Consider the following 14,253-nt stretch of genomic DNA (forward strand, 5'->3'; position numbering starts at 1 on the left):
TCTGACAAATTCCTGTGAACTGTAATTGCTGTACTGTCCACTGGGGGGCAGAAGCGCTCATGAACATCCGCACCATTTGAATGCTGATCACAACCGGCGTAATCACTCTTAAATATTTATAGTCAATCCTTAATACCTTTCAATCTATTTAAAGGGTTTGATTTTAGGTGAGCAAAAGTCTGAAGGATCTGGGTATTTTCACAGTTTACTAACTTTTCATCAGGTCTCTCTGCCAAGTGTAGGAATGACTTAATTCCCATCAAAATAAAGTAGAATTGTTCTATGATTGTGAATTTGTTTTATAAGTGTAATCCAAGAGTGCAGCAGACTATTATAGCAGACGGATTATATAAAGGTAGATATTCAGTAATTTGAATTTCCCTCTGCAGTTTTATTTGCAAACTGGTTAACACTTGAATACATGGCATCCCCACACCGCTCGTCAGTTCTTCAGTCTCCATGCGGTCATGGCAAAAACAAATGAAGTGCCGCGGATTCCAGAGTGGCCATTAGAGCCTGCAAGCTTAACGAGGTCTTTATTTAACATGTTCTACTTGTTCAATTTTACTAAACGTGAGGAATTGCTCTCTGCATTGATACTAGTGCTACTGTGTGCTCTCCTGCACAGGGGCCTCGTGTAATTACACTAAAGGCACAGTTCCTCCTGTGGTCTCGGAGCTGCTAAAGGAGTCCTCAAGCATATTCGATGGATTGAAATGCACATCTAAAGAACACAAAACAAATTGCAAGCATGCAGCCCTTTCTTTATTTGTTTAATACCTTCACAGCTCTGTCTTTGCCATAGCACTGTATTATACATCATGGTTTAAAGCTTTACAAAATGAAAGAAAACAAAATATTTACAAAATCTATCTGTGCAAACATTACTCTTTTACATTAGCATCAAACGACTCATCTAAAATATCTGAAAGGCATGCATAGAAATAAACTTTGGTATGTTAACAAAACTATGCAAGGTTTCCCAAGAGAGAGAGAAGCATGTATATACACAGGATTGCTAGTATTTAAATCACTATCAGTATACATTTAAACATCAATAACCATTAACTTGAGAAGCACAGATCTCAGTAAAGCTTGATAGTGTTAAGGTAAAGGTTTGGGTATTACCCCCAGCTTTAAACTTAAAATCCCAACACAGTGTTTTTATCAATATATATGCATTGTCTGGTAATGAAGTACAAATAACTTTGGCAAATAGGCATAATAACTACTAAAACCAGAAGAGTTCAATATCATCAAACCAGGTATTACATACACTATTTTAAATAAATTGGCAGTGCATGGGAAGCTAATAAGATCAAACAAAATATCCCATTCTTAATTAAAATAGTAATTTGTCATGTTTTATTAGTTGAACTATAAAGCTAACAACGAGTAAGTAAGTGCTGGCGACTTAAAACTAAATTCAAAATATACTTGCGTCAACCAGCTTTTATTCTTTTTGTAAAATTAGATCTTTTCACTCTAGATACATGCCAGGCCCTGTATCCTTTCACCCCCTTTCAAACCATTAGTAAAAATATACTTTCAACACCACTGTGCAGAAAACACACCCGTCCCCTAAAAACCTTGCTTATTCACAACCCATTCACTTTAACACCGTAAGTAAAACCAAATGGCAGCGGTTTCTCTGGTGCCGTTTCTTCCATATTTCTATGAATTTACTGAGATCTGCAAATCTGTCTTAAAACATCGGATTAAAACAAAATAAAAAGCGTATTGGTGTATGAATGAAATGGCAGCCAGTTAAAATAATAGTGCTATACATTAAAAACAACAAATCCGCAAAGCACAGGTGCCCCATCAACCTGCTAGTGTGTTTAAGTTTTTCTTCCCTTGCATCACAAAAGATTATGCCGTATCCTTGGCAGATGAAGCAGGTGGCTGTGTGGCTTTGCTGCTGTTCCCGTTCTGTGGCTTGTAGCTGATGAAGCTGGGTGTGTGTATTGTCCGGATGCTCTTCGCACCGTGACTCAGGGAGACGGGGGATATTGGAGAAGAGGAGGAGGGGGAATAGGAGGAGGAAGGGGGTGGTCGGCCATTTTGAGTCTGCGGTGAGAACGAAAGATTTTGACCTTTACCGGTGTGAGTGGGGCTTGGGAGTCTGAGAGAGCCGTTAGACAGGGAGGGGATGTGGGAGGACGTGGCGGGGTGGTGGGGAGCGGGGCGGCCGGTGTGGGGGGGCAGGAGGCTGGGAGAAGGGATGGAAGACTTGGAAGAAGAGGAATTAATAGGGTTAGTAGCGTCTGAGCTAGAAGCAGACAGAGTGCTGCTTTTCCCAGAACTAGGAGAAAAGGCTGGGATCTTAGAAGCAGGTAAAGTAGGGGAAGTAGCTTTATTATCCCCACCAGCTTTCTTAGCACTTCCGTTAGCCTGCAAACAAAGATGCCGGGAGATATGGTTTGTCAAAAAAGGAAATTAAAAAAAAAAAAAAAAAGAGCCAGACAACATTTTAAATCACTTAAGGGCTACAAGAAGAGTCCTTCAGAGTTTAAAAAATAAATAAAAACACAAAAGATACAAGTGTTACAAACTAAATCCACGATCTTCTCTAGGTTTTGTCAGATCTAAGAATAACACGACTAAAGAAGAAGGAAAAGAACATTATAAAGGAGGGAGGGGACAAGGGGAGAGTGTCCAGCATGGTGGCCCCTGTGTTAGGATACATGCCTGTCATGCTTTGTTGGAAGGGAGATCGCCTGGCGAGAGCACAGTGTTGAGTGTGGTGTTCAGCGGTTAGTAGCCTATAGTGGGCAGGGCTCTAAGCTAAAGATGTGGGGAGAAATGTAGGTAAGGGCATCTCAGTCAGGGTCAGGAGGCATGGGCGTTGGTTGGTTTGTCTTTTTTTTTTTTTACCCCGATCCCACCCTCCCATCCCCATTTCAACACAGCAAAAGAAGGCAACACTGCAGACATGCACAAGCGTGTGGTGAAGGTGTTACAGATAACAGTCAGAAGTCTGGAAACATGCCATCCAAGCAGATGAAAACAGACATCAACAGATCCAGGTTGGTCTACTCGATTACACTTAAGAAAACATTTCAATACTCGGAGCTTTGGTTGTCGTTGTTGCAAATTGCTCTGTACTTTGCTACGATTGTTTCTCCTTCTCTCACAATACAAATGAACGTCCTTTCAATGTCTCTATAGTAAAACTACCTGTCGGAACTGCCTCTGAGGGTCCTGCAGTTTTTGTGGTTTTCCTGCCTTGTCTGTACCTCCTGGTTGCTGTCTGGTTTTCGCAGACAAAGGCACTGGCATCCGACTGGTTGATGTAGTAACACTGGTGCTCTGCAAGGATTCGGATAAAAACGAAACAAAAACAAAAGCGGAAAACCACATTGGAGGCAGCGTGTAAGATTAGGCAAAACAAAGAGAGCCAAATCACTTCAAAGAATCGGTTCACATTCATGATTGTCAACAATTAGAAATCACAAAACGACAGACTGCATGCACCGACACCCCCACGAGAAAACCAACATGCGCAGAATGAAGGAGAATCAAAGAACCACAATTTAATGCATCAAGTCCTTCACTGCCTGAACCCAGGGTTAGAGTTTTAGCAGCAAAATCAAAATGTAGACACCCCTTTAAATGCCAGTTCACGATTATGTCAACCGTAATCACACAGAAGGTTAAAGCAGAAGTCTCCCAGCACCTGCGAATGTATTAATACTCTGTAGAATCAGCTGTTAGGGGGGAAAAAACACACAAATAATAATAAATAAAAAAAAAAAGAACCAAAAGAAACCAAGCCACCTGCGCGAAGCGAGAAGAGCTAAAAAGAGACCTGTTCGCTGGGGCTGGAGGGCACGGCGGCAGGCCTGGGCAGAAGCTGTGGTTTTGGCTTCTTGCGGTGAGCAGGTTTATGGGAATGATAGACGGGGGCGGCTGGCTCTGACATGGAGTCGAGCTCATGCGCACTGCGTTTGTCTACAGATCCAGCCCCCTGAAGAGAGTAGGCTTTCGATTCCTCGTGAGCCGCGTCGTCAGGGGATCGGGGGCCCATTTCACTTATCGTTGTTTCTAGCTGCTTGATGGTTTGTTCTAGGCTGTCTAGGGTCTTGTATGTGTTCTTGCGAATCTCATCAGTCCTGTACTGGGAGTCAGATGAACTCTGCTGACCTGATGTCACGGTCTTTGTGCTGCTGCTGCTGCTGCTGCTGCTGGTTGTAATGGTGGTGACCGAGTCAGCTTTGGACTTTGACCGGTTGATTTCAAACCTCTTAGCTTCCTTCTGCTGCTTAACAGTCCCATCGGGCTCTTCTTCCTCCTCGTACACCACTACCTGCAGCGTTTTCTTGCCCGTCTTCGTGCCGGTGCGGATGGCCTGAGTGAGCGCTGCCAGTTGTTTCTTAGGGAACTTGAATTTGAATTTTTTCTTGCCGTCTTGCTTGCCGTCATTCACAGACTCTGTCTGTTCTGCCATCAGTCCCGGGGATGGTTCCTCCAGCCTGCTGTCCTCCTGTGTCACAGCGCCAGAAGAGTAAGCGAAACTCTGGGCATTGGATACGTACCCTGTGTTATCTGCTTCATTTACTCCAGCTTCCACAGAGAGATCTTTCCTCTCTATATCTGCCTCCTCAGCTTCTTCATTCTCCTCCTCGATCCGCTCCTCGGCCAGCATTCTCTCCAGCTCTTCCTCACACTCAAATATAGTGGACAGTCTCTTGTAGGCAGAGCGGATGTCCATGGGCTCGTCGAATATGATGATCACTGGCTTCTTATCAAAGTTGTTATCTTGGGTGGTCATTTCCCGGTTATCTTCGACTTTGACGGTCTGAACATTTTCTCCTTTGCTGTTGACTATTTCCTCATATTCTCCACAAGACAGAGCTTGCACTTTTGTGTCAGTGATCATGAAGGCGATGTTATCAGTGGGCGAAGGACCTTCTTCACACAGAGAGCTACAGTTGGTGTCTGCCTCTTCAACGACTCGACCTTGAGAAGATCTCATCACAATCTGCTGACTGTATCCGCTCTCTGCGCCTTCGTGAGATGATTCGACAGTGGGAGAAGCATCTTGAATAATCACTGTAGAAGTAACCAATAGCCCTCCTGCCACCACCATTGCTCCATTATGAGGCACACCTTCCTGGAAGCATAAGGTCACTGCCTGTTCATCAGCACTGAGTTGATGAGACATCGTTACAGCTACCTGCTCCTTCTGAACTGGGATACCCATCGGCTGAATATCTACAGCTTCTGTGGTCACTTCAGGATCTTCCTGATGATATTCAGTGTACACTATCTGCATCTGAGGGGAAGTGTGGGGGTCATTCTCTTGGCTTTCCAAAACTGAGAGAACAGGCAACTCATTTGTCACAAACTGCTGAAGACTTTCTGAAATTTCATAAGCATTCACATTGGCAACCTGTGAAGAGGAAACGGTTGTTTCAGTGTGGGTTTCCCTGCGCTCCCGTTGGTCTTCCATGTCTGCCGAGGCGTGCTCTTTGGAAATCTGTGCAGTGACGTAATATATGACCTAGAAGAATAAGAGCAATATATTAGAAATAGGAATTACTTGTTTATTTGTTTTCCAAAAAATAAAGCCCAAAACTATAGAGCAGGGGTTCCCAAAGTGCGGCCCGGGGGCCAAATGCGGTGCGGTCCCCCCAAAGCCAACCTTCAACCACACCTTTTCTGAAGATTTACTATATTTTTACACTTCATTAACATTTTCTGTTACAAATTGCACATGTAAGTTGCTGGAAAACAATAAAACAATTAAAGTTAATAAATGTTCCCTAACAGAAATGTATAGGAAATAAAATTGATGGTTCATTTTGTACTGTGGCCCCCCTGTCCCATGCAACCTCGGGAAATTGGCCCTCCATCACCAGACATTGGGAACCCCTGGTATTGAGGATGCATTTGAAACGTGATAAAACCAGGCGAACGTACCCCTGGACTCTGTAGCACGGTGTCATTTCCATTTTCATCCATTTTGTCGGATTGTCTCTCTTCGCCGAGCATCTCCATATTCTGCTAGGACAGTTCATGAGGATAATATTATTGCACAAATGCTTTCCATGTGAGACCCAGATTTCACATGTACAGGGAAAAGTGCATCCAGGGTCTCAACAAAGCATTGGGCAATAACAATGTTATAACGCACTTCAGTGTCATTTCTTATCATATGGTGTGGGCGTGAGCCAACTGAAGTTATTTCAGAAGCGACACAAGGGGACATGGTAGTTCCCCAAGTGTCGGCCACTTATTGGAGAAACAGAAATATAACAAGCTGAGTGTTTTGGTCATTTCAGCAGCAGTACATTGCTGGTTGATTCAGGCTGAAGAGATACCTCATGTTTCACAATTTAGGCATTTAGTCTTTGTATAGTCAGTGTGGCAAGCCTTTATAGTAGATTTATAGAATTGATTTAATCATGGGGGGGAGGTGAAGTGCTTTATACATTTCATGAAATTGTACATTGTTACATGCAAGCATCATCTTAGTTCATTTAATTTTGCAATTTCCTCCCTCTAAGTCCATCTAAATTAAATGTTATAGCACAACATCTGATTTACAGTATTGCTTTATAGAAAAAGAACAATCCTTTAGTGAAGACAAAAGAGGTAGCAGGTAGTTAATGGGCTACATATTTCTAGAGACTACAGGTTAAAATACATCTTAATTCTATCTGCAAGGTGTCTCCTAATTTGACATCGGAAAGTTGCAAATGTAAATAAACTTCAAGTTATGGTTTAATTCAAGACATGATATGAATAAAACTGCCAACATTAGTATGTATGCTGTGAATAAAGAAGACTACAATTATGGGCAGGTTATATGTTAGAGAGCAAAGTCATTTGCATCTTCCGTTACAAAGTTGCAGCAATCAAGTGATCATTGTCAATCCCCAAGTGGCCACCAACAATCAGACAAAGCAGACATCCCAGCTGTATTTCAGATTATAGGCATGAATCAAATATTCCCATCATAACAGAAATCAGATCAGGTTCCCATACTGTTGTATCGGGCACCATAGCACAAAGCAACATATAGGATTTACAAAGTACAGCCTTAAACTCCAGAGTTATTGAACATACAGGAAGCAAATAAATAAAAACAAGGTAATGTCTTACAGGAAGTGAAAAATGAAACGCAATGACAGTGGATTAATCCACCACATTAGCTCTGCTGCAAAATATCTCAATCTACCAGTGTTAACAGATTAAAAATGTATTTACCTTTATAAAAAAAAAAAAAAAAATGAAAAAAAAAAATCTACAAAATAATACCATTCCTTTATTCAAAATAAAGACAGAGATTGAGGAAAAAGTGCTGCAAGGTAAGATATTACCCCATAATTTAAACCTGTTAACAATTCAAGAGCATTTTATTGAAATGCCAACCTCAGCTACCAGGCAAGGCAGCACCGGGATTAAGAAAGAAGAGAAGATGGCGGAGATGTGATTAGAAGACAGTACACATGGTCCTAAGCAAAGCCTGCAGGAAAACATAACCAACATTGCTTTTTAATCTACATACAGCATTTGGTGACAAACTGGGAGCATTTTCCAATTCTGTAACAAAAACAAAACCGGGGTGCCCAGATGTTTTTTTTTTTTTTTTCCTTCGTCTTTGTTGGCTTTTGTTTTCATAAAGAAATATTCATTTGTAAGTTTCTCCTTTCTAGGATGAGAAATTCACTCTTGCCCCTCATGACAAAATGGAATTTGAGAGAGTATCATAAGCAATGTAGGTACTGTGTTCATGCAGACTTGGAAATGTCAGAAAGTAAAGCATCCACTTGAGAAAACTGAAGACAATCTCAGACAAACAAGACACCTCCACCATGCTGTTAAAGAGCTCTTTAAATAGTAGGTAGCAGGGAAAAGAGTGGCAGACCAGCACTGGGTGCAGAGAGGGCTTGGCCCGGATAGTGGGCTAAAGCAGGGGAATAGGTGGCATTGACAATGGTGCCACAGGTATTACCTTCTTGTCTCTGGGTGACATTAAAGCCCCAGGCCTTAGCTCCCTGACCTGGGGTTCAACTCTTGTATGCTCAACATAACTTTTTGCCACTACATCCGTAAAAGTGCACTTCTGGAAAACCTGAGAAACCAAAATATACTGCATATTAGAATCTGGAGTTTTCTTTAATGTCAAATGTTCTGCATCGGTTTATACTGTAGATTAAAGGATGCAAAACCTGTCATCCCACAGTGCATCTATTCTGTACATTTGAGCATACTGGATACACTGGAAATTGCTAACGTTTATATATTCCATCCAGCCCAACCCGGCGGACACAAGGGGCAGATGTTTATACAGCCAAAGGCATACGAATAATAACCATAATACTCATCATAATAAAAGCTTTTGTAAGTGTGCAAAATCGGTAAGCTGTTTTTCACACACATCTGCAAATGCATGCCCATGCTGGTTCCGCAGGCAGTGGCAACCTGGCCTATGCAAAGAGAAAATAAACCGAGCCAAACTGAAATATAAAGATCGTATCAGTTTGAACTCAGACCAACAATCATTCCAATGAAGGAAGAACGTGTCTCTGTACAGGTAACACTGGTGTCAGATCATAGGGGGCGTGTGCATTTGATCCCAGTGATACTGATTAAAACTAAAGGGAAATCCAGTGAGAGGAGAAAAAATAGAAACCCCACAAGGAAGAAAGCATGAAGCACCTCCCCTCAAAGCGTGCTGATCATATGATTGCTGCACAGGCTTATATAGTTGGCAGACCTTAATTAGAAATAAACAAGAAAAAACTGTTCAAATAAATACTTAAAAATAGGATAAAGCATATTGTTTAAATAAGCTTATTCTTATACTGCTGTTATGCCATCCTAAAAAGGTCTACTGTGTCTTCTCTGTTAGCCCATAGGGTCCACCGAGGGACAGGGACAGAGACAAATCTAGACCCTATGCTATCATGTTTACCTGCAGCTCTGCCATGATCCTGTCCCCATCGTCCTCTTCCTCTTGGATGGCGGAGGCAGCGATGGGTGGTGGGGTCTGAGACACTTTGCTTTCCGAAGGGCTCCTGGTTGGTTTGGCGTGTGGTGCTGGCGTGCCTTCCTCCTCGCCCTCGGCCTGTGGAAACAGGAAGACCCGCGCTGTGTAACGACTCCCTGCATAAAGGCTCCTTTGGTGGGACTCGGCAGGGCATCCAGGCACTACTCTAAGGTAGTTTAGTATAGTCTTTTTAATTTTGATTGTGATTTAAGCCAGGACACAGATAAGAACAGTAATGTCTGTATTAATCTTAAGAAGGTGTCAGACTCTCTGCTAGAGCTGGCCATCTGGCTGATGTTCAAACTAAGTCAGTGTTACATCACAAACTGCGTGCAAAATAAAGAAGGGAACATGTTTTAATGTCTCTATCAGATGGGACCATTTCTACAGAGCTCCCTTGAGTCAAAGGAAATGAAATACTTTCTCGGCTGACTGAATTCATTCTCCGCAGTTTGCTGTCAGCATCTTTCGCTGCCGGGCTGCTGGGAGATTAGCCCTCCTGGTTGCAGTCGCAGGAACGTCAGGTGCACAGATTTGATGAAGTCTTCTCTCACAGCGCTGTTGGATGTCCTCTGAACTTTGATTTCCTTTTTGCATCACACTGGGATCACTCGAAAGTGAAAAGTAGATTCCAGCATCGACTTTAAAGCTGTGAATCTCACTCAGATTTGTCTGTGATTAACAAGTGCGGTGAATGATCGGTCAGGAATGTGGTTCGAGAAGGACACATAATGCTACTTAATACAGCCCTGAAAAAAAGATACAGAAGACTTTATAAATGTGCATACCTGAGCAATGACAGTCTCCTTTCTGCTGGTGAAGATCACCTCCCCTGACCTTCCTGTGGTGAGTCCCGAGCCTGGGGGGTAGCTCCTGCGGGGAGGGGGCGGGGGCGGCGACTTGGTTGCCTTCTCAATGCTGGGCTCTGTGTGCGGAGTCTCGTCTCCTGGAAACGAAAGCACACTCCGTATTTGTGTAGGCGTTGTAAGACCATTGCTATTTTAGAAGTCATTTACTTTGAGGGAAATTCCAAAACAACCCAAACTGCCTTTATATTCCTCGGAAATAGAAAAATCCTTCCATGACGTACAGTTCCAAAATGGCAAATACACAGTTGTCCTTCTGGAGTAGTCTAGGCCCCTCCAAAGAGGAAACGCTTATGTATGGATTTACCCTGGTCAAGTACTTCTAAAGACTCATATTTGAATCACACCATCACAAACCAAATTTAACAAAAGGTTACTATACTGCACAACCCACCCCCACCCCCTCAGACAACACAAGCAGGCAGTGAAACGTCTCGAGTTTCACCCAATGTATGTTGTGAACATCAGCGTAAGGTTCATTGGGTTCTCAGATGACAAGTCTGAAGGTTTAAAGTCAGCCCAAATGACGTGAGTGTATTATTTTCCATGTCATCGTCACTTGGTTTGATATAGTTTCAGCCTCACAGGTAAATGCGAGCAGTGAGCATAATGAGTGCGTGCGTAAAAGTGCGGTCCGAGGAAAGGGGCTCCCGTTACATCAGGGACACATTCCTCAGCGTGACGGCTGCCGTGGGACCGTCCCCAAAGGTCACAAAGACACGGGATCCCACCGCAGCCACCACAAAGCATTCCTATCGCACTGCATGAGCAACCACCGTCTGGAGCAGAAAACATTCCTAGGGTAGTTGAAGTATTTAAAGATAATCCATAACCGGTTCATATTGACAAAGTAAAACATTTTTTTTTACTAATCTTTAAAGTGATATAGGGATGTGTATGTGAGAAAGCAGACTGTTACAGAAACCCATTTCCAAACGTAGCAGAGACACTGTTTGGTGCATTATTGATTTAATATGCTGGCTCTTTGGAGATGAAAATTTATTTTAAAAAACAAATCTTCAGTGGCCAGAAACTTGTGCTGGAATGATTTTGTAAATGTTGCCAAAAGCAAACCTCTCAGTATGTAACAGTTAGCATCTGTGGAAAGTGACAGATGGTGAATTTGAGAGTAGAGTGGGGAATAGCTAATCAGAAACACATTTGACAATTTGCTTACAATATTGTTAGAAACAAGGGTAAAGCATCTGCAGCTAAGAATAAGCAACTTTAGTAAATAAGTACATTATTTGAACTGGGAAGTTCATATAAAAGTTGGTAAAACAATTTTTGTTGCATTTACTGTGGTGTGTCTTAGATGTGTATTGATTAGTATCTGTATTGTTTCTGCAGAGCTTCTACTTCATTTCACTTTCTGTTCGGACTTTATTACAATAACCGCAGGATGTCTTGTGGGGGTCAGACAACAAATATTGCATGATACTGCAAACTTCTTCCCATAAGTCACTTTTATGTTGCCGTTTGTTTGCTTGTTTTGAAAAGTTAAGCAGGAAAATGTAGAACAATGCAAAAATAACAATAACACATACTGCATACAATACATGAAAGTAATGTAATGTTATTATGAGAGATTAGGAATTTTCTTTGAAGACTTTCAAGAAATATATTTGGTCAAAATTAATATTCCTTTTTGTAGAACTGGTATGCAGTCATTACTGACAAGTACGTAATTAATTTACTTACTTTATGCAAAATCAAATGTTAAGGGCAGCTAAAAGTATAACATTGTTTCTGCACAAACCACGACTGATTGTCTTAAAATGGAGAGGCTTCCTTCACTCTGGGCCACCGTCTGACTAGCATAGTGCACTACCATCATTTGTGAAGGGAAACCAGACAATAGGATAGGGCAATAACTTCTAAAATCTTAAAAAGATTATTGATTAGCATGTCTTTCCATTTTATATCCAATATATACATACACATATGGTTGTAAAACGAAAGGGAAGTTTTACTATTAAAATTGTTGTGGTGTGTTGCCCACCTGGATTCATGCCTTTGTAATAGATGGATACTTTTGATATTCCCTTTGCCACGAAACGGGACATCCCATTAAATGTCTTAAGGCCACATTTCCAAGAAACTGTAAATATGATCAGTAATGCAGGAGATATCTTAGAAGAGCTAAGACTGGTCTTCTGTTCTCTTTCATATACTTTCTTATTGTGGAACTTTTGTAAGTCACCCTGGACAAGGGCATCTGCTAATAAATAAATAAATAAATAAATGAGAGAGTATTTCCCACAACAAAAGACCTTCTGCATTTCTGATACCTGCATGGAATGGGTAAATCCAGTTGTATTGTTAAGTAGCCTACTCTCACAGTACTATACACTCAAAAAGATTTGCCATTTCTTGTAGCTCTTTGAAGTTTTAGGGCTGAGTGCTGTCAAGATGAATCTTCCTAATTCAAATATGCAAGTCTTTGGAGTCAAAGTCATATGCTTTACCAAACTGCATAGTTGGCAAGCTCTTCACCTGTGCTGTACTCCTACTGTGGCTGACACAGGCTTGTGTTATGTCTTCTTTGAATTATTATGTGTTTTTAAGTGGGCAGAAAATGACTTCTTGGTTTTTTTCGGGGGGACTGCTGAAATGATGAAACGTTCGACTGGTATACTTGAACAGATCCAATCTCCCTACCTGCCAGCTGCTCCAGGGTGTGGGGGGTGTCCACCTCATCCTGGTGGGGAGGCGGCGGGACCGGAGGTGCTTCTGCCTCGACCACTTCCAGGTTTGGGATACCTTTCATCATGTTGGCCTGAGCCTCCTGCAGCAGCTTCTCAAATTCGTTTCCATCGTAGTGCCCTATATTCTGCCTCTTCTCCTCCCACTCCTTCTCCGCAGCCTGTGAGAGAACACCAGTTAAACCTAATCTTTCCGGGAGCAGGGCAAACTCTTTTCCTTAATCCCTTAAAGACCAGCATGAGGTCACATTTAATCGCAGCTCTACAAATTAAATTCTCCGGGAGAATTGTGCAGCAGGATTGGTATAATTACCTGGAAATAGTCTTCAGGTCTTATCGCTAATAGAGTGGAAATGCATACAAATTAAAGGAATTACATCTGATAAGCTCCCAGGTTCTGCTAGAAAGAACTTCCTCCGAGACCTCTCTGATTGCATTGATCACAGTGCTCAGTAATTGCTTTTGTGGTCGGAACTTACGGAGGATCTTGACGTTTTTAGAAATTGTATGTACTGCATCAAGACCGAAAAGTTAAATCAATCAATGAACGGCAACATGCGCGAGTGGTATATGGAAGCTGGGAGAGGGACTGTTATAACAGATCCTATTTCGTGTTCACTAAGAGTTTGACTGCTAGAATGAATCTCCTGAAGTGTTCCTATACACAGTGTAATGGCACACAACCTACAAGACTATTGTCCCAGCGAGCTGCAGACAGCTTTATATCTGGATCTAGATTGATATGTTACCACCGAGCACAATCTGTGGGTTCTAATTCTGGATTGGACCTGGTGCTGGGCACACTAACCCAGACCATAATCCTAACCCAACCTTAACTCAATCTAGGATGAACCATCAAAATCAAACTCCACCCAAACCTTTTATATTTACCTGACATTATCCCTTTAGGCAAGATGGAGAAAAGTTGAAAAACAAAACGAACAAAAAAGAATGGCCTGAAATTCACCTCGATGGACAGAACTCTGTTTCTGGTTTTGCTTCTGCTCGTGTGGATCTCCTCAATGAAGAGGCTCTGTGTGGTGCCGCCATTGTTGGTCACTGCTGTTGATGCCGGGGCCGCGTGTTCCTGATTCTGCAAGGGTTTCTGCACCTGGAGGACTGAGCTCGTCTCCTGGCTCTGCTCCATGCTCTCTGCATTACTCTGCACCAACACGGGGGCATCTGGGCCCTGGGTTGGTGTGACTGGGGGGCTGTTGGAGTGGTGGACCAGTACGGCAGAGTGCTGAGACTGGTGGATGTGCACTGGGGAGCTCTGGACATGGTGAATTACCACCGGGGAGGTTGGCATCACTTCTGACTTGATGGAGGAGCTCTGGGGCTCGGGCAGAGCTGTGGGGGAGTTCGGCTGCTCCTGCGCTGAGATGGCAACAGCACTGGGAGACTCAGATTCAGTGAAAGCCACAATGGTCTCTGTGGTAGTGGTTTTTCCCTGTGCAGGATCGGAGCCCTTTAGAAGATTCTCTGAGGTACTCCTGTGCGGAAGACATTAATCAATTTCTCAGACACAGCCCAAATGTTATATTAGAAGACTGAGGAAAGTAATTTCAATGTTACACCACAACTTGTAGCATGAAAGCAAAGCCTCCTGTCAGTTAAAGTCAATACTTCCACATACATGCTTATTGAACATTTATTTAACAATAGCTGCTGCTGTAAATAA

The 14,253-nt window shown here is 42.5% G+C and overlaps 1 protein-coding gene across 14 annotated transcripts in view; it reads right to left on the reverse strand.

The window, feature by feature from the left end:
• Positions 1-747: 747 nt before the first annotated feature.
• kiaa1217 (KIAA1217 ortholog) overlaps positions 748-14,253 on the reverse strand; it is a 222,712-nt gene continuing 209,206 nt past the window's right edge. For 8 of the 14 annotated variants that reach the window (XM_066718324.1, XM_066718300.1, XM_066718283.1 and 5 more), the window contains 9 exons: positions 13,540-14,065; positions 12,529-12,733; positions 9,790-9,947; positions 8,927-9,079; positions 7,964-8,083; positions 5,926-6,009; positions 3,812-5,506; positions 3,181-3,312; positions 748-2,394 (listed from right to left, as the gene is read on the reverse strand). In XM_066718324.1, the coding sequence (XP_066574421.1) occupies positions 1,873-2,394; positions 3,181-3,312; positions 3,812-5,506; positions 5,926-6,009; positions 7,964-8,083; positions 8,927-9,079; positions 9,790-9,947; positions 12,529-12,733; positions 13,540-14,065 (3,595 nt within the window). In that variant the 3' untranslated portion in view covers positions 748-1,872. The remainder of the gene's footprint in view (positions 2,395-3,180; positions 3,313-3,811; positions 5,507-5,925; positions 6,010-7,963; positions 8,084-8,926; positions 9,080-9,789; positions 9,948-12,528; positions 12,734-13,539; positions 14,066-14,253) is intronic. The other 6 variants (XM_066718333.1, XM_066718292.1, XM_066718394.1 and 3 more) reach the window with 6 other exon arrangements.

The sequence above is a fragment of the Amia ocellicauda genome, chromosome 2 (genome assembly GCF_036373705.1).
Source record: "Amia ocellicauda isolate fAmiCal2 chromosome 2, fAmiCal2.hap1, whole genome shotgun sequence".
Classification (NCBI taxonomy): domain Eukaryota; kingdom Metazoa; phylum Chordata; class Actinopteri; order Amiiformes; family Amiidae; genus Amia; species Amia ocellicauda.